Source organism: Trachurus trachurus, assembly GCF_905171665.1.
Source record: "Trachurus trachurus genome assembly, chromosome: 9".
NCBI lineage: Eukaryota > Metazoa > Chordata > Actinopteri > Carangiformes > Carangidae > Trachurus > Trachurus trachurus.
The window spans coordinates 25496531-25520013 of NC_139895.1; the positions used below are offsets into that span (position 1 = coordinate 25496531).

Here is a 23483-nt window from a genome sequence, read left to right on the forward strand (position 1 = left end):
CACGCAATGACATCACCTCTGGCTGTGAGGGAGATGAGAGGGGAGGAGGGTAGAGTCAAGGGTGAGGGGAGAGAGTGATTGACTGCACTGTGGAGGTCACAACAGTAACTGGACACACATGTACACACGTACTATATGCCTGCATGTGCACTTTCAGGCAAACTCAGGCACATACTGTATATACCACTGTGCATTCTATTGACACCTCATGTGTAAAGCAACCATCAACATAAACATAATCAGCCTCAGCGGCAACGGTAGTTTATTTTATTCTTTTTTTTCTCAGTTTGCATCTGTGTTATATTACTAGAGCGACTCTAGCTTGAAGCCCTGTGCAACGGATAAGTCTGGTTATATATCTGCACGTACAGTATGTGGCTATAACTCCACACACACATATGGTTCTCTACATACAGTGGGTGGAGGTGTGTGTGATGGCTTAGCATACCAGAGTATGCGTGTATATGCATTTGTGTGTGAACATGCATACAATATGTGTACCTGTTATATGACGGGTGATAGATGGTATGATGAGTGCACTTTACATACCTTAAGGCCTGCTCTGTGAAGAGGTCAGGGTTGATAGCATTTAGCCAGTGTACAACGGAGCTGTCAGGCTGCTCTGCCTCGGATTCCTTCGCAGAATTGATCATAAATGTCCTGGAGGAATTTAGATTGCATGTTACATGTGTTGAGTGATACAACCTTAATATAGAAAATATACTCAGAATTGCAGTGTTTCTACTTCAGGTAGTAATGTCATATAGCCGAATATATCTTACACAGCCCTCCTATGTAATTGATCTATTATTTTTTATCATTAGCATGTTATTTATAATAAATATAAATCTTGAATCTATGGTCATTTGAGACACAATTAGTTTCAGGGTTGGAAGCTACAGTCATTAAAATACAAATACGTTGGTATAATTGGGCCATATATTTTACTGAACTGTAAATAAAAGAACAAAAATGTGAATACAAACCTATGGAGCAAAGATAGAGGTGCTGTGACAATAACCAGGACTGTGAGGAGCTGTTCACACAGGCTGTGGATTTGGTAAGGCCAGTCAGATGCACCGGCGATTATTGCAATTGCTGAAGAAGGACTGGACTGCACCAAGGCCTCAGGACTTTCACACAAACTCAACAAAAGCTGCTCCACATACAGCAACATCGCCGTAATGTCACATCTTGGGGGGGAAAAAAACGTGTGCAAAGGAAAAGGTGAATGAATAGATAGAAACAGAAAAGATGAGATGTGAGGAAATACGTGAGAACACATGAAAAGAGAGTAGGAGAAAGGCACTGTGATGTTAAGGCGCTGAAAGTGAATATCTACGTCTTAAAAGGCTGGCATCCACTGTTACATCATGACATAATAGCCTCATTGCACAGCCAGTCAGATAGCAGAACCTCCTGGTGATTTTATTGTTGGAAAGTGTACTGCTGGCTTTGGATTTTACTATAAAAGTCAGTGCTTTTACATTTAAACACCCATAAATCTGTTCCCTCATTTGGTTGGGGAGAGCCGCTCATCATCACTCATCCCCTCATCCTTGCTTCCCTAAATCGTTATTAGACACACAGGGGTGGACTGATACAGGAGAGCTGGAGTAGCATAAGAGCACCCATGTGAGTTCTATACACATAGGAAACTTGGAGAAGCTTTGAAAAGCCATCTGTTTAGCTTAGCCTTACACATTACAACTGTCCCTTCAGAAACAAACAACATAAACCAGACTTTGTGTTGACATCATGCAGTGCTGAGTATGTATGCTGCACTGTATCTTTGCCACTCTTTTATCCTCTTATTGTATGTCACAGTTTAACCTGTTCATTATCATCCTTTGGCTATTTGGATGGAAAAAAGACAAAAAAAATGACTCAGAGGAGGACCGCTGGAACCTGTACAGAGAGTGTACCTATGATGTGTTAACATCACATTCAGAGCTCCACCATCAGGCCCACAGGAGCTGAGTGAAATTAGGCCAACAGTGATTATCATTCATTCATTGTCATTATGCAGCAGGCACAAATGTCTATGTCCATGTTGCCTATACTCAGATGTAGTGTATGTAAGGGCGGTACAGAGAAAACAATGCACTTCAAGTAATGAGAGATTAATGACACACAGGTACACACGTGTGATCTATATTTGTTGATGAATTACGGAAAAAACAGAAAACTATTGATCAACAAATTATTGATTTTGATACTTCCTTGAATTCATAGTTCATTCTTAACCTTTCAAACAGCACTTGAGAAAGATTGTTGACTTGAGATGTATACTCTTTAAATAGAAATCTACATTCAGCAGTTATCTGTCCATAGCAGCAAAATATAACCAGAGAGTTTTCTCTCACCCTAACTCTGGTTCAGAAAAACCTGTTGCCTGAAAACTTTATTAGCATATCAATGCTTCCATTGTAAGCATTTCAACAATGTGTAAGGCATTATACTAGACTGCAGCATATTACTACATTTCAGGTGTTATTATTAATCTCAACTGAAAATCAGAGTACCTGATTTGCAGGTGTCTCTTGTAAGAAGGACGGGCCCTGGCATATCTCCGCACTAGCAGCTGCAACGTCTCTGACAGCACCTGGCCAAGCACGTCCTTGGCCATCTCTGCCGGAAGGACAGCCCACAGGTCGCTCCGGAGCCCACACAGGAAGTAAAACCACATCTGTACCGAAAAGGAACAGCGCTCGCCCTGTGGAAAAGAGAGGTGGATGGGAGGGAAAGGGTAACAGATGAAGATATATTGTGTTATGGACATTGACAGTGAAGAAAAAAAAAAGCAGAGAAGAAGAGATAAAAATAGAGGGAGAGAAAGAGAGAGGGAGGGAGAAAACATGAAGGAGAAGAAAGAGAGAGACAGAGACGGAGGCAGGTCTGTCAACACCAGGATGTTTCAGTGGTCACGCCACCTGCACTCTGCACCTGGGTTTCTTCCCCCACTGGGATTTTGGACTGCTTTAAAGTCCTGAACTGGAGAACACATCACAACAGACACACACTTGCACATACACACTCACAGAGCGAAAGAGACACAGGCAGAAATTGAGAAGTTTTCTGAATGAAGTCAGCAAAGACATGTGAGAGTAAGAAGACAGAGCGACAGAGAAAGAGGGAGGACAGATGGAGAGAAGGGGATTATTATCATGGCATTCTGCAGCTTTGTCAGAAAAGATATAGAGGGATTCAGTCATTAAACCTCCCTCTCATACCTTTACTCACCCAAAATCCACATGTTTAACCTCCGACAATAAACTTCTCCAGTAGATGTATGTGTGCGTGCATGTGACAAAGACACTGACACGCCTAAAACTCCTCGGCTTCCCCTCGTCTTCCTCTCATCATACCCTTAAGTCCCTTCTCATTTTCTTCCCACTTCACCTCATCTATCTCATATTTTACTTTCCTCTTCCTCTCCCTCCCTCTCCTCCCTGGAGCCAGTCATTTAGGGATCGTTGGTTGATGGGGAGCGTGACCAAGCTCTATGTCCGGGATTAGTTCGCCATCCTCCGCCTGTGGACTCAGTGGAGCAAACGCAGACACAAACCTTGGATCAAAACCAAGAGCAGCCACAGCTACATGTGTGGCTGGGATGTTTTATCCGTTCATTCAAGTCAAACTTTATTTAACCAGCCAGGTCAACTATGAACAAATTCCTATTAAGGATGAAGACCTGGCAAGAGTGAAGACTGAATCTGGGACGGGGAACTGAGGATAGAATAAACTTGGACGCTCATGACTGCTTTTATTTTCTTATGACATTTTGTATTCTCTTTAGGCTCTGAAGGCATAATCCTGACAAGGAAGGTAAGAAGGGTTTTGTTTAAAAATTATTTTGATCGCCTGAAGTGACCTCATATGTTGTTATCATAGCATATTAAACATTTCTCTGCCAACAGCTATTAATGTGTCAATATCAATCAGAAAAGGGCTCTATGGAGCTGCACAGAGCTGTGAAAGAGCCAAGACACAGAGTTGTAGATCCAGGGGATGGAAACCCGATACATACAACTACACATATACAGACATTAGAAATTTAGATATATACATACACCCAACAAATGAAACACACACCCTGAGATGCTGCTGCACACCCACATATGCATTCATCTGTACAGATGCACAGGCATGCTTGAACAAAAGCACACACCTGCGCACAGCAGGTCTGTCTGACACCAGTGACCCAGGGAAGGAGGGAGGAACAAAGGGAAAAACAGGCAAAAGCGGGGTAAAGTAAGAAAGAGAGGGGAGGTTTAGATTGGTTTAAGGGCATAAAGGTAGGGGAGTTCCAGGGGCCCTATGTTGTTTCCAGACAGTCCCAGTGTAGACTGCAGACTTCAGACAGTCGAATCCCTGGAGCCCCGGGGCAGCATGGAAGCCACAGATGTTCTCAGGGAGCTCAGAGTAGAAGGCTTGGTTAGAAGAGGGAGAGTGGGAGGTAAAGGTGTATTGTGGGAATGAAAAGAAGAAGCAAGAAAGCTCCAGAGTATAATTCCTAGAGTTCCTTAAACTCTACAGAACAAGCCTGCTAAGACGTGTGGCATTAGAATTTTCACTTTTTACAATAAAAGTAAATGTAAATAATGAAATCAATTCCAAACAATACAGAGGTTTTTGTGTTGAGAACTGAACACATACTGTAACACTCACACAGGTCCCACTGATTTATTAAATGTGATGACATATAAGTCTTTTGTATAACCTAATTATTAATCATATCTCAGGGCATCTGGGGCACAGAAAAATTCAATCAAACACAGTAGAAGACAAGTAAGGACATTTTACCTCATAAAAGGGTTTGGGGTCACCCCAGTGGTGACTCTCAGCATCCTGAAGAATGCAGGTGGAACAAACCTGGATACAGTAGCTGACCAGCTGATCTTTCAGGGCGTCCACTGTGTTTCTGTACTTCTGTATAGGCAGTAGGGTCAGGGGTCTAGGCGTAGAGGAAAGAAACAGAGGTTACACAGACGGAAAATGTATAATCTATTATACATATGATGTATCAAGAAAAAAAATGAAAGGAACACCTGGGGTCAAGAGTCCAATAGGGCACAATCCAATAATTCAGATGCATAATTGACTACTGTATATTCAGGGAGCTATCAAACAAACATGAGGTGAAATGATGGGATGAAAGAACAAATGATTTATTCTAAAAGTTCAGCATGACATTTTATATCCTTTAAATCTGCCTGCCTTGATACTTTCCAGAGAGAGGCAAGAGTTTAACGGGGGTGCAGCAGGCTTAAAGCCGGGGGGACCAAATGGTGTGGAGAGAGGAAAGTGCTTTATGACCGGAGGGGGCACAGTGCAAGTGCAGGTGGAGGGGTGCACGGGGCCAGAGGTGGGACAACAAGAGCACTGAGGGCACCAGGGATGCCTTTAGAGGGGATCTGCAGAGAGCAGAGGTTAAGGGGGTATTATGGGGCATAAAAACTCACCAGATGTAGACATAATATAGGTGTCATTACCACCTGTCAATCATTCCCCTCTCTTTTTTTTCCCTTAACACTACGAGCCCCTCCTCTCAATCTCAAATGTACAATCGCCTTGAAATTTTGAAACCTTTCCAAATGTTTTCTCCCTGTATGACAAGGCTCAGACATTTTGCTTATGTCTTATTAAATATCTACCTCATGACTTGGATGGAAGTCAAAAATCACATGATAATACAACTGGGTATCCGAAGTGAGATGTGACATACAAATCCAGTCTGTGATACAATCACTCGCATAGTTTATCATCTGTTGCGCATAATGTTAACTGGCTGATTAGGCTATTGTTGAGAAACTACCGTAATTTCCGGACTATAAGCCGCTACTTTTTTCATAGGCTTTGAACCCTGCGCCTTATACAACGATGCGGCTAATTTATAGATTTTTACTGGCCAACGGCCTCCGGGGGGCGCTCTAGCAGGAAGCGCAAGTGAGACAGACATGTGGGGAAAGATTATGCGCCGAAGAAGACACTAGTTTTGGTTTTGAGTTAATATCCATGGTTTGGGTGCAGTGTTTTATTTTCTAACCAGGCATGTTACTGTCGTGTTGCTGCCGTTCAGGCACAGTTTGAAAAAAAAGCAAGAGGAACTAAGCAGGATTTCTCCCGTGGCTATGCTACATGTTTACCTTAATTAAAAAGCTCCGGAGTAATTGTGATGGTTAACTACATGACTTGTGACTTGTTACGAGAGTTACAGATGTAACTAAGGTTCTATGAATTCTGGATGACCGCCAGAGACGGTATGAAATACCTGGATTAATGAAATAGAACGGAGGCTCTCTGTCTTCACCTGGCGTCTCACGGCTGAAAACCAACCTTGTAACATCACTACAGCTGCTCCCAGCTCTCGTCTCTGCACCCCGCGACACAAACGCGCTCCGTAACAAGTAATGTTTTGTTCATGACGGTTAAGACTACACAAACACACCCGCCGTAACATCGTAAATGTTATGTAACGTTATCCACCGCTCCGTATTGATTTTTCGCCGGCTTCGTTGTCAACAAATGCACATGGCTAAGAGCAGCCTAACTGAAACAGCTGAAAAGCTGAGCGGACTTGCATAGTTCCACATCTTCCGTGCACTGTCTTTCTGTGTAAACATCTCATGTTACAACATGAAAAACCCGCGGCTTATATTCAAGTGCGCCTTATGTATGTACAAAATCTATTTTCTTTTAAAATTTAGCTGGTGCGGCCTATATTCAGGTGCGCTTAATAGTCCGGAATTTACGGTAATAGCAGTTTTAAAATTATTGAGTACTGTGAAAAAAGAGGAACAAAGAGTAATCTTGGAAACAAGGCTAAGCATAGGCATGAGAATGTGGCAGCTGTGAGAAGGCTCAGGTTTTGAATAAAACTCAACACAACATCTGTGATGGGTGGCATACTCACATTCATACTATGAGCCCTAATAGGATTTGATAGCAACTGAAGTTTGATGTCAGCCTGATCACTGTGACAGCATAAACTAACAGTCTACCATCGCCATCTGTGGGCTTATACATCAGTGAAGTTGGTTCCAGTAAGTATTGTTTCTGTGATTATAGCACAAAGGAACATACTGTACAATCCCCATTTGTAAATGCAACATTTGGTTCTTCACTGGAGGAAAACATCAAAATTGGCTTTTTAACAAACCAATCAGTCATGATGATGTTGTTCCTCTGGCAAGGCAGCCATAACTGCTGTGACTGTAGAGCAAATGTCAAACACTTCTAACCGATTTTCAAATTATTCATTGTGATCACAATTTTTCAACCAACTGATCCTAAAAAAACATATATATGTACTGTAAGGACCACAGGCATACACCATCCCACCAGCAGACACCCACATTCACACACCATCTCCTTACACTTTGGCAGCAGCAGCAGAATCTCTCAGTCTGCCGTGGTAGTGTTCCAGTCGCTGGTGCACATAAATGCAAGTGGCCAGCAGAGCGGGCAGGTTCCTCAGGGGTGCAGAGGATGGTACCTCCAAGGCCCTCTCCTGCACGCGGCCCAACATGGCAAACGCCATCCTGCCACATGCCTCCACAAAGCTTGATCGCACCTCGAGGAGAGAGCTGTCCCTGCAGGCTGCTGCCAAGGGTAGTAAGGCATCCAACTCAGCCATGATTGTTCCACAGAACTGATGGGCAAGATAAGGCAAATACAAGATGATCTCAATAACAGAAGGAAAATCTCTCAGTGGGAGGGAAAAAAAGGAAAAAAGAACATCAGAAAGAGACCTCATTAGATGTAAATAATGGAACATTTGCAAGCAGACATCAGCATGACAAGGATTCAAGATTGAGATGAGTATTACACATGCGTTTTTTCTCTAACATTGTGCAAGTCATTACAGCTGAAAAGCACTGCAATTGCAGAATACAGATTTCTGCAGACATGCCCTCCACATAAACTTTGCTGCTGAACATGCATAATTGGTATCAGGTCAAATAAAGCCTTTACTTCAGAGGAACCAGCACTTGTCCAATTTTATAACAGCATGCATCATGTTAATCACATTCAAACAGAAATGTTGCAGTACATAGGTGAGCGGTGGGGCATCAGACGTGCAAAGAGGAATGAAAAGAAAAGGTCAGGCAAAGGTTAGAATGCGAGAAAGTGAGAGGGGAAGAGAGAGATGTTTCAGCAATGCAAAGACCCACAGCTTACTTTACTGTATAAACTGCCAGAGCAACAGCTAAGACTTATCTCTTTTATCCACATTTGTCCTGCAGACAGGCCTATAGGGACAGAGCTGCCTACACCTATTCCTCTCCAGGGGCTGGGAGACCAGCTGATCAAGGCATTTAAAAATAGCTGAGTGTGTGTGCTTGCTGAGACACAGATAAGCAGTCCGGGTATTTGCCAGTGTTTACTTAAGGCTGAAATCTTAATGCTTTTAATTAATATGATGATAGCATTGCAGTCAACACATTCAGCATGATACTATACTGATTCTCTTTGTTTTTCTGCTAGTACATCAAGACACAGGCATACCTTGGCACCACTGCCTCCGCTACCTCATGTGCTTCCTATGACATCAGATTGAGAATGGTGGAAGATGATCAGGCAAGTGCCAAGGTGTTACACATGTGTGAGTTCAAATCCAAATTTATACACCTATACGTGCGAGTTATGTGTCAGACAGATACTTAAAAAGCCTTTAAAACAAAACATTTTTTCCATAATCCCTGGAGCTAACAAACTACATCACACTGAGGGAAAGAAATTGCCTAAACTTGATGCCAGGTCAATTAATCAATCAGTAAATCAATCACAGTATGTATTACTTGTGTCTAGAGTCACACAGTCTATTACTTGACTTACTGTAGGGCTGATTGGAAGGTTCGACATTCTGTCAGATCGGAGCTCCAGCATGTGTACACAATTGACAATCTCACAATCTCTTTACACAATTTTCTCCAGAAAAGCTTCCAGTGTGGTTAAAAGGCCTGGGAACAATGACTGTTTGGACAACAGTCAATATCTGACTGCATGTAGTCATTAGGAGCTTAGCTTTGCGAGAGAGAAAGCAGAAGCAGACACAACCCTCAGCATTACCAGAGCGAAGGAGAGACCCTGGAGAAGCATCTCACACACACACAAACACACAAACACACACGTCCTGAGCAGACAGTCATCCGCACACAAAAACAACTCGACGCATGCGTCCACGTTGAAGTCAGACTGAAACCTTAACTAGCTAAGATCAAAGCCTGGAATCCCACCAGGACTATTGCAGCAAGGTGAAAGAGATTGTGTGAAGTTTTTAAGTGTTAGGGAGGCCTGTTTGTGTGTTCAGAATTTGGAGCAGACAGACAAGTAGAGAACACGCAGGTTAGAGGTTCAGTGGAGTCTGAATACAGAGAAGGCACCTCTGTTGCTATAATAGAGAGCTAGCATCAAGGTTAGAGGGGCCCACCCAAACAAGAAGAGTTCAATCCCTGATTCTGACAGGAGGGCAAGTTCCAGCTGTTCAACACAGGGTACTTGGCATTCAGGGCACATCTGACTGCCAATAAAAAAAAAAGTTCACTATCTAAAGTACTCTGATGGATGAGCAGTATCATCACAGCCTGCATATGTATGGTAATACAGACAGTGAAGTGGGTTCACATGAAAAAAGTGAGGATTGAGGTATGAACATATGAATATAAATGTGTGAAATATTGATCCATCATAATGCCTTTGAACCGGCTATATTTCATGCTTACGTCTTGTATAGTAATTTGCTCTCTGCGCAAACACTAGGGCTACTGTCAAAAAAGGACAAGGGGAGGGGGAAATATATAATATCTTACAGTCCCGTCTTGGATGTCTGTCTGGCGCCGTGTTATTGAATGCAAATGCATGCATGTATAACCTTTGGGCTGAAAGGCCCTCATCTTTGAAGCGTTGACCTACACATAAATACGCTGTACAGGTCTTGAGCACAGACAAATTCTGACGCTCGTTAGCAATGAAAGCCACAACTACTGTCAGTGTAAAGGGCTGCAGTGGGGGGTACGGTAATGATAAAGTCTGTAAAAAAAAAGTGTGCAGAGGTAAGTAGCGGGACGTAGATGACTTGAGAAAAAGATGGAGGAATACAAGTTTTTTAAAAAGAAGTTGGTTGCTGGTTGGAGGAGATGAGAACAGAAAGAAAAAAAATAACATGGTGTCATTTTAAAAAGATATCCCAAACACCAGGGTTCCTTTGTAGACTTCGACATTAAGCCTGGTCTCACATCAGACACTGGTCTTCCCGCTGAGAAAAAGCCCATCACTGGTGTCTACTTCACCTCTCCTTGCCATTTCCCAGGACCTCTCCTCTCATGCCTTCTCTCACACTATCCCTTCTTTATCCTGCTCTGCACCCTAGCTTCTGTATACATGTGCCTGTGTACCCTACACTTTCCTCCATTCAACACTATTCTCTGCACACCACCTAGACCTCATAATATCACCCTTACTGGTTCTTGGTTTCCTCCTGTCTCTCTTTTGTCCCCCAGAGTCCTCCCCTCAAGTAATACTGATGACTCTTCCCAAGGCCTTTTCTGATCCAGAGTGTCAACGGTGTCAGGCCCAAATCATTTGGGCTTTCTATTATAGAGGGTGCTTTCCTTTGGGGTTACAAAAACCATTAATCTCCCTGGGTCTGGGTGATAGACCTGCATTGTTCAGCCAGGTGGATAAAAGAGGATGAATAGGACAGGGACACTGGTGAAACATGCTCATGCACAGCACATTAGAGACCAAAAGAACATTTCTAAAACTGAATTAAAATTTTAATTGAATTTTATTTTTTGAAAATGTGATTTAATTTGTGTTCTTTAAGGGAGACTCGCTTTTGCTTGTTAACAAGCAAGAGACCTTGCACTGTATTAATAGTTTTTTGATATAATTAACACCTTTTACATTAGATATTGTAAGAATGTCTGTGGTACAAATGAGAAATTATTTCATGGTCCATATAAATAGACCACTTTTCACATAATGTGATTTTCTATATGCATTGATGTAGAACTGATGTAAAGTCAAAACTGTAATCCTTTTCACATGGTGGATTGTGACATACACTATTCACAAGAAGTTAGGGATATTCGACTTTCCGGTGAAATTTATGGAAAATGTAAAAAGTTCACGCTACAGTGATATTTTATCATCAAAGCAGGGCATTTAAGGAGAAATACGGAATGGTAATTTCTTCATCTCAAACTATTTTTGGAACAAAAGATAACAACTGTGGTGGTAATACCACAAAAAATGTGTCATTAAGTTGTCATATGGCCAAAGGACGTCCACTGCTCTGCCTTTCTGTGACTCTTCAAGTCTCTGTGTCTCTGTTGCAACCTGCTAATGACGCTCTGTGACACGTTAAGCTCAGTGGCAACTTCCCTCTGAGAACATCCTGTTTGAAGCCTCGACATGGCCAGGTACTGTTGATGGATCATTAGGTGTCGCCCTGGTCTCATGATGTTAAAATGTGAACAGTGTGATGAAGAGCACTGTTTAAATACAAATTGGCATTGAACCAGAACATTTAGTGGTCGATTCATGGATCAGACACTTACTTGTTGTGATTTTTGTGGTTAATCACCTTGCAAGAGAGCAGCATGTTATAAGTACTGAAACACTGAACAGCTGGACATGTTCATTCAAAAGTTTACATACTGTAAGGTCACACCTGTAAAGGTTGTAGTGCATTTTAGGTGTATTCTGAAATTTCATCCAAAAGCAAAAAGCAAAATAAAATTTTTGTGAGTAGTGTATGATGTATCTAACAAGACAGGCAACAAACATGTGTTGACTCTCACATCCTCCCTATCACTTCAGTGTTTCATCGTTCAAAAACTCTTGCCAGGCTGCAGATACTGTATGATTCTAGCTCGTGGTCATCTAGAGTATAGTGTGTCTTTGCAAAGCGTCTGTGAGCACATTGAAAAGAGCTGCTTGAAAGTCAGTTTTGTTTTCACACTTGGCCAAAGTCACAAGGTAATTCAGAGATAACAATATGAGAGAACTATAATGTGGTGGAGGCGTCTTAATTAAGTTAGCTCTGCTCTACACCATGAAGAAAAGAAATAGGAGAGTCCCATAATTAACCCATTTAAACAGATTAGTCACCTTACTTTAATTACTGGTCAAAATCAGATTATTTATATTCATGGGAACACAACTTGATGAAGCTTCTAGTTTACCTGTCTAAACTACTAACTACAGACATGGGCACTGTGATGGATATCCACCATTAATACATGTGCAAGTCACAAAGAGTTAAATTAAAATACAGGTAAGGTAATACCCTTTGCTAATAATAACAATAATATGATGTTTATTTTGATGAAAAGTGACCAAATTTATATACTGGGATAAAGATAAATTCCCAGCCTGAATTATTGTTTCAGTTCCCATATAACTTGAGATGATCCAGGTTTCAGGCTGCACATTGTGGAACAATCAGACAGACCGTGCAGATGTTGACCCACATGGCAGTAATTTAACTCATGTATTGCCCTCTGTCTAGAGTGCACTTGCATGTTTGTAACTCACCTTGAAGGAATTCTGGATGATTGTCATTAACAGAACTTTTAGTCTACTTAATGAAGAATCATAAATAAAACAGTGAAGTCACCACTGTTGAGAAGCACTGCATAACTACACTCTAAATAACCGAAAGAGCTTAAAGCACGTTCTCAATCAGATCTGTTCAATATTGAATAAAATGATCCTACTTTACATCTGGGAGTACCTTGGCTATCATTTTGGGAGTCTCTCTCTCCGAGTACGTGTAGAAGGAGTCTTCTCTGAGGTTGGTGGTGCTGGCAGCGATTGTATTGTGTCCACTTGTGCGACACAGGGTGATGGAGGTGTGTCCTGAGCAATATAAGGCCTCTTCTTGCTGTAGACTCTTGGCACAAACATCATCCAGCACCACTTTAACACAATGCTCCATGTGAGGGACCAGTCCCCTAAATGCTGATCTCCAGTTAAACTCCAGAACCTGTGCCTGAAAAACAGGAGACGAGCCAACCGCCAATTAATGTCTGAGTGCTGAAGGGAATATTTCACCTGTTCTACTTCACTGCTACAAATTGTCTTGCCTCTTTGTAATTATAGAAAAAGATAATAGGACTTAATGACATTGAATTGTTGTAATAGATCAGAAACTTTCTTGCAGGGTCTTACAAAGGAGAAGATGCGAAAGACTCACCTCCGGTGTGTGGAGAAGTGTCTCTGCTGTGGATTTTTTGCCGTCTGTTGTCATGTCTGACTCTTCTCTACTCTTCTTCAAGATGCCTAATTGATCAATGGATTTTTTTTTTTAAATGCAAACATCACATAATACATCTTAAAAAGACATTAAACAGTATCTGTGCCAGGTCAAGTAGTGAATTTTCACAAGAGACCTATAATTATACCGAGGATATCCAAGTTTGAAAGGGAAAAGCTATGTGGCGGTTAACTGTAGCATCTTTCAAATCTATGCATTATTTAGCATGACTATTTCCATATCGCTGTATGATGTTATGTGTTAAAAGCCTGACTGAATGCCAAGTGCGGTAACATGAAAGCAGCTGTAACAGAGAGCCAGATATGGGACACACTGCTCCCCTCTTCCCCCACTAGCCAAAATGAGACACAGTGACCGGAGAATAACAGCACATGCCTTAGAGGAGCAGAAACAGGCACTAAATGCTAATGGCAACAGCTTTACAAGTCTAAAGTTGGGGCTTAGATTTGATTTGAACCCAGATAGTATCAACTATATATGGGGTAATTCCATGAGGGAAGATTGTGTGGGGGAGTGTAGGGGGGTGATGTGAAGACAAGCATACAGGATGTTGGGTTGGGTTGCAATTAAAAAGCGTGAACATCAAGGCCGTAGTTTCCTAATCAGAAGGCGAAGAGTAAGACCCCAGGCGAGGCAATTTAGCCGAACAAGACCGCATGGAATGGAAGAAGGAGGAAGCAGCAAGCGCATCACTTTTTGACCTTTAAGCCCATCTGATGAATTTCTGGTAATTAAGCCGTTTGATTGCCTGGAATTAATGATTTGGATAACTGCCCTTTAAAGGCTGTTTACCTCTCTGTAAATTGAGCCTTTCTGCAAGTCTTGTTTTTGTAAATGTAACCTTTATGGAAATTACCCCATGCACCAAAAGCTTTCATTTAACATCTCTGCAGCAGCAGTTCAAAGGGGAGAGAGGAAAAGGATACCAAAGGCTTATATAACACCCAAGATAATTCCCGACTCAACTAACACATTTCTTCAGACACAACTCAGACGTCTCGCTACAACAAGTAACACAAGTGTGTGTGTGTGTGTGTGCGTGTGTTTATGAGAGTGTAACCTGACTGTTTGTGCCTGCAGGAGGAGCACACATGCAGGGCTGTAGCCACAGTTTTAGAAATTCTGAGGTCATGATCCCACACTGCAACCTCAATGCACTCAAACAACAAGTCTGTATTTTTGTAATTATTGAAATGATTCACATTTTGATTATTCATTATCTCTTTGACCATTTTCGGCAAATTCTAATTACTGCTTGATACCCTTAATGGTGTTAAAAGTCTGATCCTTGCTGTCATGTTTGCAGGGAAACAATTAATATATTTTAAGATTAATTTTGGTCAAAAAATTGGATTATTGGTTGAATGGATATTGAATCAGCCTTTAAGGTCTCCGCCATTTTTAAATTGTAAAATAGAAAGAGCACCTTAGGTCACTAAGATTTCCTAAATTCACTGAAAAAATGCCGAATATGACCTCAGTGGTAGCTACAGCCCTTATTACACATCCAACATGTATACACGTGTGTATTTTGGAGGGATAGAGTCGTACCTTTTACACAGGGAGGGTTTCCTGTACAGTTAATGAAGGTCATGTTAGTGACCAGCTCCTTCACAGTGCTCTCAAACCCCAGCAGAGTGCAGGCCAGCTGGGTTAACGCCCTCAGCTGGTGGGAGGTCAGACTAAAGCTCCTGTTTTTTATGGGAAGTTCCATCGGTACTGTAAGGGGGAAGAAAAAAAGACTGAATGTAAAAGAGGAAAGAGACAAAATAAACAGTGCATATGTTTGTGAATGTGTGACTGACAGAGAGATAGAGGGGGAGAGCTGCGCCACAGTTTACAGTTCAGTAAAGCAACAAACAGTTTCATGAAAATAGGTTTTCAACCCAACCTCCCAACCTACATGCACTCATCAGAAAACAACCCCATCCTGAAGCCTTGCCTCACACGGCACCTCTTATAAATATCGACCCATTCATGTTTTCCCAATACACAGCATAAACAAAGAGACAGTGAAAAAATATGCAAAACTTTGCTCCCTGAGAAGTCACACATGCACATCCTTCTCTCTCGGCACAAAACTTTTCTCCCCGTAACCCGCCGATGACCCCCTCGGCAAATATGGATTTCCCATTTTGGAGGCTGCCAAAGCCATCACCCGGGGGATGTTCCGCATTAAGCTGGAGAATGGGCGGCTGGGAGATGCGTTGCCATACTTCCAGACACATGCACAAATACTTTTGTGTGTCCGCTTAAATGAGCTCCTCCACTGCAAAAGCATTTGGGAATGGATGAGCTCAGTATTAGCCTTGACTCTGAAAGCAGAGAGATGATTGAGCGTTGAGAGGGAAAGAAAGAAGAGGGGGGGACACTTTTCCAATAATTGTAACATTATTGCCTCTGGATCCTAATGTAATTTTGCCATATTGTTAAACAAAAACCGACAATATGACAACACACTGTCCCCGAGGATGCTTGGTTTAATCATGCATGAGGCTTGACTCGGTGTGTGTCTGTGTAGGAACTTGTGTATATTAACATGAGTGTTTATGAGTGAGAGTCGATGAGTTTTTGTGTGTTTATGTTTTTCGAATGAGCACACACGTGTTTATGTGCATGTAATGCAGGGCATTATGAATATCTTGATTTGTAGGAAGACACTTTTACACACATTTGCACATGTCAGTCTTGCAGGATAATTGCCACACTGCAACCAGTCTGTGGTCACTGAGGAATATTTTCTGACCTCAAGTTTGTTTGTGTTTACAAGTCCAAGTGTATACATATGTGCAAGTGTGTGTGTGTGTATGTGCAAGCATGTATGAAATTGCATGTGAATAGCTGTGTAATTATTTGATGTGTGTTGAAATGTGTGCATGCATTTGTGTGTATGTGTGTATGTAATTAAGCTGCATGGGTCTGCAGCTCAGCAGCTCCTCAGTAATGGGGTCCAGTGGGAATCTGTGCTAAAGAGACTACCTCATCCTGCATGTTTACATGCGTGACCTGGCTGACACCCACATGCCAGCCTCTTTCTCCAGCTTACACATCCATGCACGCACCACCAATCATGTCTATTTCTGAAGTCACCAGCAAATCGACAGAGGTTTCCATGCAAAAACACAGGGGCAAACTAAAGCTGTCAACAACTTCAGAGTAAAAAATAAATAAACCAGATGAGACAGGGACACATTTGAGAGAGAGGAGCTGGAGTCTCTAAAAAGCTATCACTGTAACCTATACTGTGGGGCATTCATCTGAGCATAGCAAGTATTAACCACCACTTCTTTTAGAGCATCAGCCTTTCCACAGCACCACCTCTGCCTGTGTTCTTTCTCACTATTCATTTCCTCAACCTGTGACCCTATGACTGGTTCACCTGCTCAGTAAGTCACACTCTAAGTAGTCACACGCGACCTTGATGTTTAGCATTGCCTCAGCCTCTCATCTCGCTCTGCCGCCCAGGCTATATAGGTATTTATAGTCACCTCCCTAGCCAAATAGCCTTATAGCCATAGCAGTCTAGTACACAGCCATCTAAACCTCATTATACCTTTGTCACAACACTGAGGCCAAATGGAGGCTCTCATAGCTGGTTGATGGAGAGGGTGTGCTTAAAAGCACCCAGGTGTGTCATATAGCGCAGAGCATAGCATGTCTCAGAGACTAGAATGAGGAAGGGCACTAGCAGGCAGAAGAGTTCAACCAAAGGTCAGTGTAGTGAGAATCAATAAGGAAGGGCTGGTGCTGAAAGCTGGGCAAAAATTATATGTTTATAAAAGAGCTTCCTAATATGACATTATAGTGGGAGAATGTTCTTACTAAGAAAAAAAAAATCAATGATTAGTCATAATACTCTGATACTCATAAAGCAGTGAGAGTCTTATCAGTCCTCAAAGCAAATAAACTTAGGCCAAGCAATGTGTCATTCAACACCATGTATGGAAAAAAAAGTGGGGTGTTTATATTTCACATGGAGCAGAAACATTGCAAAATTGTCTGAAAATACCAAACTCTATCGGTCTACAGTGGCCAGTTTCAGTTTGTAGATTTTAACAATGACAACAATGTAACACAAAAGGAAAAAACAAATAGAGCAGGTATTTTTGGCGAGCCATCAGTCTTCTCCTTGTCTGTCTCTCCTGTGGGTTCCACCATCAGCTCCACAGCACAATCTCTGTCTCACACACAAACATACACACTCACATTCACACATATGTGCACACAAACACACACACACACACACACACACACACACACACACACACACACACACACACACACACACTGCTCTTGACTGGCAGGGAACAGAGAGAGAGGGGAGAGAGGAGGAGATCTAGGGGAAGGGAAAGGGGTGGTGGTAAGGGATGAAAACATGAGGAAGAGAGGGAGGGAAAGAGAGGGAGGGGCGGGATAAGGGAATTCCCTTAGCAGTTGTTATTGATTCCGGTGTTTACGGGCGAATAGTTTAGTGCCGTTTACAAAACAGAACAGATGCAGCCAGTGAGCAAAAAGGTAAACAATTGCTGTGTGGCGGGCTGCCAAATCCCCAGTCTGATGTATTAAACTCACGGTGAAGAGCATTTCCCCTTTGGCTGCACTTATTGCCACTTCATTTCCTCTTCGCTCACATACACACTCTGTACTTTTTGCCACCTCTCTCTTTCTCTCTGTGTCTCTCTGTGTCTCTGTCGTTCCCTCGTTTATCTGAGGAAAAAAAAAACAGAAAGGGCATAGGGTGCCTTTTGCCGTCTGGCTATTTCCTGTCCTTCTCTGACCCAGGAGGCCCAGTTCTTCCTAACAGAGCCATTAGTAGGGGGAATTGCATGTGTCTGACATGGCCGAAAACCAATTATTAGACACTTTCTACCAAATGATGCCCAAGTCTTTGGGGAATGGGCAATCATGCAATAATTTAGCCACTGATTTAATTTCTCTCCAGCACAGCATCTCTCCCCCTCTCATCCTCTGTCCCTCATTTTCCTCTCTTTCTCTCATTCTGTCTCTCTGTAGTGTAAATCAGACCATCAGAGGGGTGGTCTGTTTCTCTCATACTACCCGTCTGGCCTCCAGTATCTTATCAAGTGATCGCTACATATGAAGACAAATTTTCTGTTTGTGCAGATTTGTGTGTTGTAAATCACCCTCTAGTTTGGTTTCATTACATCCACAGAGTAAGGGAAGGCCTCATTTCACACACTGAAGAGTGATATGATGTGATATGATATGATTGACTGTTGAACTTTATATTCCAGTTCACTATAATGCCTAAATTCTAGTCCGGTTCTAAGGGCATCAAATGGCAACTATGGCGCATCTAATTAATCGTATTTTGATCTGATCGTATCAAAGTCAACATAAAAACTGAAATGGAAAGCTATAAAAAAAGATTGTTGGACTCATGAAGATATGGTGCCTACATCACCCATGATGTACAATGCTAAAGCTGAGAGGAGGATAATTAAAGATATTTGTTAAACTCCAGACAGATGCTGTTCATTTTCAGACCCAACCGACCAACCACGGCAGTTCTCTCTGCTCTCTCTTCATACAGCCTTTGGAAGACAAGAATGAACTCTTTAGATTTTGGTGGTCAAAAGTCAAGGTCACAATGACACCACAAAAAATACCTTTGACCTTGTGAATCTGAGCAACAACTTATGAGAATTTTCTTCAACTTTGGAACAAATGTCCACTTAGTGGACATTGTCATATGACAAACCAGTTCCTAAAATCAGCAGTTCCCGTTTACTGTGAAAGAAGAACTGCTAATGGAAGGGCAGCAGCAAGGCACCAATACACAGTGGGACATGACTCAAAAACTCTCCTGCAAGTTTTTCCTGTAGTGGTTATTATACTTATCCCATTGATACAAATGTCAACCACTATATCCAGGCCCTTAAATGTGAACATGGGCTGGTCCATTCCAGTCTTGTGTATGTGAGTCTGTGTGTATTTGTGCACCACTTCATTCTTATCATGGGGCTTTACTCCAAGGGTGTAATGCTATGGCTCTTGAGCACTGCAGTGTGTTGATTTTTGTGCCTGTGTTTTCTGTGTATCCATGCCTCCTTGTGTGTTCATCTCACAGGGTGTCAAGCAGGGTCGTGTGGGTGCCTTGGGGTACTTCTGTGCCTGTATGTGTGCGTATGTGGGTAAAAGGAGGCTATGAGCCACTGTGGACCGCCTGCCAGGCCCTGTGACAGCTGGGGTCCTCTTCGTCAGTTGCGGCCCACTGCTCGCTCAGACAACCTTATTATGGGAGGCGCCCTGCTGTGATTCCCCCAATACACACTCTGACACAGACACACATACACACACAAAAATTACCCAAGCCCTGGTCTCTTGTGGCTCTATCCCTGGGTGCTGTCCAACCAGTCCACAGCAGGGGCCACCTGCCCTTCACAGAAGGGGAAAGTAGCAATATTTGATATCTCAATTAAGTTGCCTATAAGAAGGAGGGGTAGTTGTGGTGGTTGTTTTTTTGTTGTGACAGAGAATCAGGGCAAACCTTCCTCTGCTTTATATTTGTTTTTGCTCCTCTGTGTCTGTCTTTGTTTTTGTCTGTCTTTGTACTGAGTATTGCAGTGACAGTAAGATAGGGGTTAAGATTTCTCTGGCTCCCCCTGTGTACTTGAACCAAGCAGCCGGGATGAAGAACACCGAGGAATGTATTGTCTTGATGGGAGCATTTCATTAAAACCCACTTGTTTAGTGCCCTTGTTCGCATTATTGTTTTCAAGCCCTCGGCGAATCACACTGACTCTTCATCACGAAGTGCTGGCTGCTCTCAATAAGCCAGCCATTTTTGTCTGTGCTTTCTCAATAGAAGGTGCCAGGAAAATGTTCATATCCTTGAGCTTTTCAAGAGTGATACACAAAAGCTATTGTGACCACTCGGAGGAAATGGGGAAAAAAATAAATGGCATGCATAATACACATTCTCAAGGGCCATGAAACATATTCTTTTCTGTGATTTCATTGGAACATGGTTTAGAGAAAATGAACACTGACACGTACACACAAACACAACCAGAGAGCAAAGACCCAGCTCTTCTCATTAAGATTAGTAAACAACCACTTGCTTGTGTGGTAACTTTCTTAAGCAAGGCCCTCTCAGCATCTACAAGGACAAGAAGAGAGCAGCATAAAAAAAAATCATCCATAAACTGGAAGCCTCATGCCACAAGTATATACAGACACACACAAACCCTCCTACCTTGCACATAATTACATGGCAGCATGCGGGTGCACGTCCCTGGCTGACAGTGTGTATAAACTCAGGCAGAGATATGATCTAGTGAGGAGCTGCTCTTATTAAATATTAACAAACGCCATTCCCAAGTAGCCTCAATCCCCACAAGCACCTCCAATGCCAGTCAGAGCCTCAGTCTAGCTAGCTCGCGTCACTACAGAACCTCTCTCCCCACTGAATAGGCTGCTGTGCTTTCTCTGAGAAAGAGTTCAAAGAGCCAGAAAGGGCGAGGAGGGGAGGGGGATTGCAGTGGGGGGTGAGTGTGCTTGCTATACATGTTCTAACTCAATCCTTTTTTATCTATAGGGAGCTGCCGACATCGTCATATGGGGAAATTAGTGGAAGTGGAATTCAAATCAGCGCTATCAGAATGGGGTTGTGAAGTGTTTGAACAGAATTTCATAACCTCGACATCGCCCCTGTGGTTGATTGTTAGGGAATAAATTGTATGTGTGTATGCAATGAAGTTGGAATGAAAGCTTTTGATGTCCTACAAAAACAGGATTCTCCTATGCATACATATGCAAATTACTGCTGCCGTATGGAAATCTAATGATGTATTTTTAAAAGGGGGGTATTAAATGACTCTTGATCACACTATTTTCTAAGTAAGCTTGCAATTAGCGCCCACACCAGTATGGACTGATAGGCAAATGGGCAGACGTGCACATGACAGATGCTCAAAGGTGATTGAAAACACACGTGCACACATGCACACTCACCTACATAGCATTTACAGGGCAAAAAAGAACAAACACATAAAAATGCACCATGGCAAATGGTTTTGGCAGTGATGGTGTTTCTGTATTGGTGTCAGGTGCATCGCTTCACACAGAATCATTTCAACTTTACCAAAAGGTTATCCAGATTCTGACTTGAGTAAGAGAAGCAATAACTAATAACTGTGTACATTGTTGAGGAAAAAAAGTGTGTAAGTATGGATATATTTAACTTAACGCAGCTCAAAATGTGGAAAATCATAAAGTTGAAAAAATTTGACCAGTTGTTGAAAAGTATGAAAACTAGAAATTGTGGCCTTTGACCTTTATCCCAGCATAACTCTAAAGAGCTGAAGGCACAGACAAAAAATATAACACACACACACACACACACACACACACACACATATACACACAGAGTGACATGCAGACTCGGCCCACCCACTCCCCTGCAGACTCAGTGAGGTGTGTCAGTAAGGTTTAAAGCCTGTATTGTTCCTGACCAGCCAACCTGTCTAGCACACTCCCCAGTCCCACTGTGCACCCCATTACACTTGGAAAACTACAGGAAAATTGGAAAAAGACAAGAAAAGAGAAAGAGAGAGGAAGTGGACGCCGGAGAGATGGAGTAAGGGGTGGGGTGGGGGCTTCACATCTGTCTAGGTACAATGTCAGAGCCTACCTTTGAGTCGGTGGGGTTAAAAGAGGAGGCAGATCTTGCTGTGAACGCTGTTAAATGGTTCAGTGGTTTGACAGTGGCTGATGCTACAGACAGTGCTGCTCCCTTGGGAGCCTGCACAGTCTCCCCGGCATGGCTCTTATCAAAATATACCTACCTCCTGCCTCTACATCAGAAATAAACAATAAGACAGCAGGGAAGGGGGGAGAGATCTAAGCAGTCATTTGATGCTTATGAAAATAGAATCACTTTTTTTAACTACTGTCATAATTGTCTTGACAATTATGGGCATGGCATATACTGTAGTATAGACAGTGAAGTGTGAAAGCAGATTATACATTAATGTTCAAGCTTTGGCTCTTTAGGAGCCACGGGCGTTTGGGTGGTGGATATGTGGGTTCTTGAGCTTTTTTTTTTTCTTTTTTTTTTTTGGGGGGGGGGACTCAAAACATGAACAACACAAAAATGTAATCCCAGTTGTAGCCCTCAAAGCTGCGTTGCAGCTGATAGTCAAACACACACATACACACACAAACACACACACACACGTAAAACCAGCAGAGGCAAAACTGCTCCATTTTACCATCATTACACAGCACGGGTCCCCCGCTCCCTTTGGAGCCGTGTTCTGCCTCCGGTGCTACATTTGACGGTTTGTTGAGCGGCACGTAGGTGTGTAGCCTCCGCCGCGTTACGTGATCAAACAGCCCAACTGACGCATGGCCAATTATCCTGGCTGCCTCCTCTCATCTCACGTTTAAGGAGAGGGAAAGTAAAAACCAGAGAGGGAGATGGAAAGAGAGAGATGGAGGGAGGAGGGAGGGAGAGAGGGGAGAAAGGGAAGCAAGGCTGGTGGTGTGTTTATCGAAGAATGGCAGATGTAAAAGCACTCTTCTCCCCGTTCCGCAGGGAAGCTGACATGTGCACCATTTTTGAAAAAGTAAACAATGGCTCACACACTTTACTTTTTTTACACTGTGAATCTTTACCCTCAGCAAGCCGTAAATAGGCCAATATGAAACAAAGAGAATATGGGAGGAATTAAGTATCAAAAGTGACATGGCGTGTGAAGGTCTGTGCTCGTCTCTGTAGTCTCAGTCTATAAGATCACCGCATATTCCATCACAGTGACACATTCGGCATTGGTGGCAGATATTAAAGGTGCTGCTTCATATTGTTTTTGTTTTTTTTTCTCTCAAATATCCATCCCACTGTGCAACAAGGTCAGAGAGAACCTTGACCTTACTCCAGCACCAACTCTGCTTAGTTAATAAACTTCATTTTGATTTTTGCTGTTTTTGTGGTTGTTATGGAATTCCCAAGGAACAGCAGAGCATGGCTAAAACTATTGGCCAGGATGTCACAGTGCATGTTGTATACATTTAAGAAGTGAATTGGTTCTAGCTTGAACACAGACCTTGAGTGTGGCTTGGGACCAGGAACTCATAGATATAGTATGCAGTAAATAGTGTTTAGGTGTAGTTTTAAAAGAATACTTTGCCCCTGGAAATGCTGCTCCTCTCTTTTTGTTGGTAAAGTAAG

General features: G+C 42.5%; 1 protein-coding gene across 1 annotated transcript in view; it reads right to left on the reverse strand.

Moving 5' to 3' along the window:
- Positions 1-23483, reverse strand: part of kiaa0825 (KIAA0825 ortholog) — a 106210-nt gene that overhangs the window by 72352 nt on the left and 10375 nt on the right. Inside the window, exons 7-14 of the mRNA XM_083978193.1 lie at positions 14840-15007; positions 13208-13293; positions 12746-13003; positions 7380-7654; positions 4807-4957; positions 2526-2716; positions 987-1193; positions 550-660 (exon numbers count right to left, since the gene is read on the reverse strand). Of these exons, the coding sequence (XP_083834319.1) occupies positions 550-660; positions 987-1193; positions 2526-2716; positions 4807-4957; positions 7380-7654; positions 12746-13003; positions 13208-13293; positions 14840-15007 (1447 nt within the window). The remainder of the gene's footprint in view (positions 1-549; positions 661-986; positions 1194-2525; positions 2717-4806; positions 4958-7379; positions 7655-12745; positions 13004-13207; positions 13294-14839; positions 15008-23483) is intronic.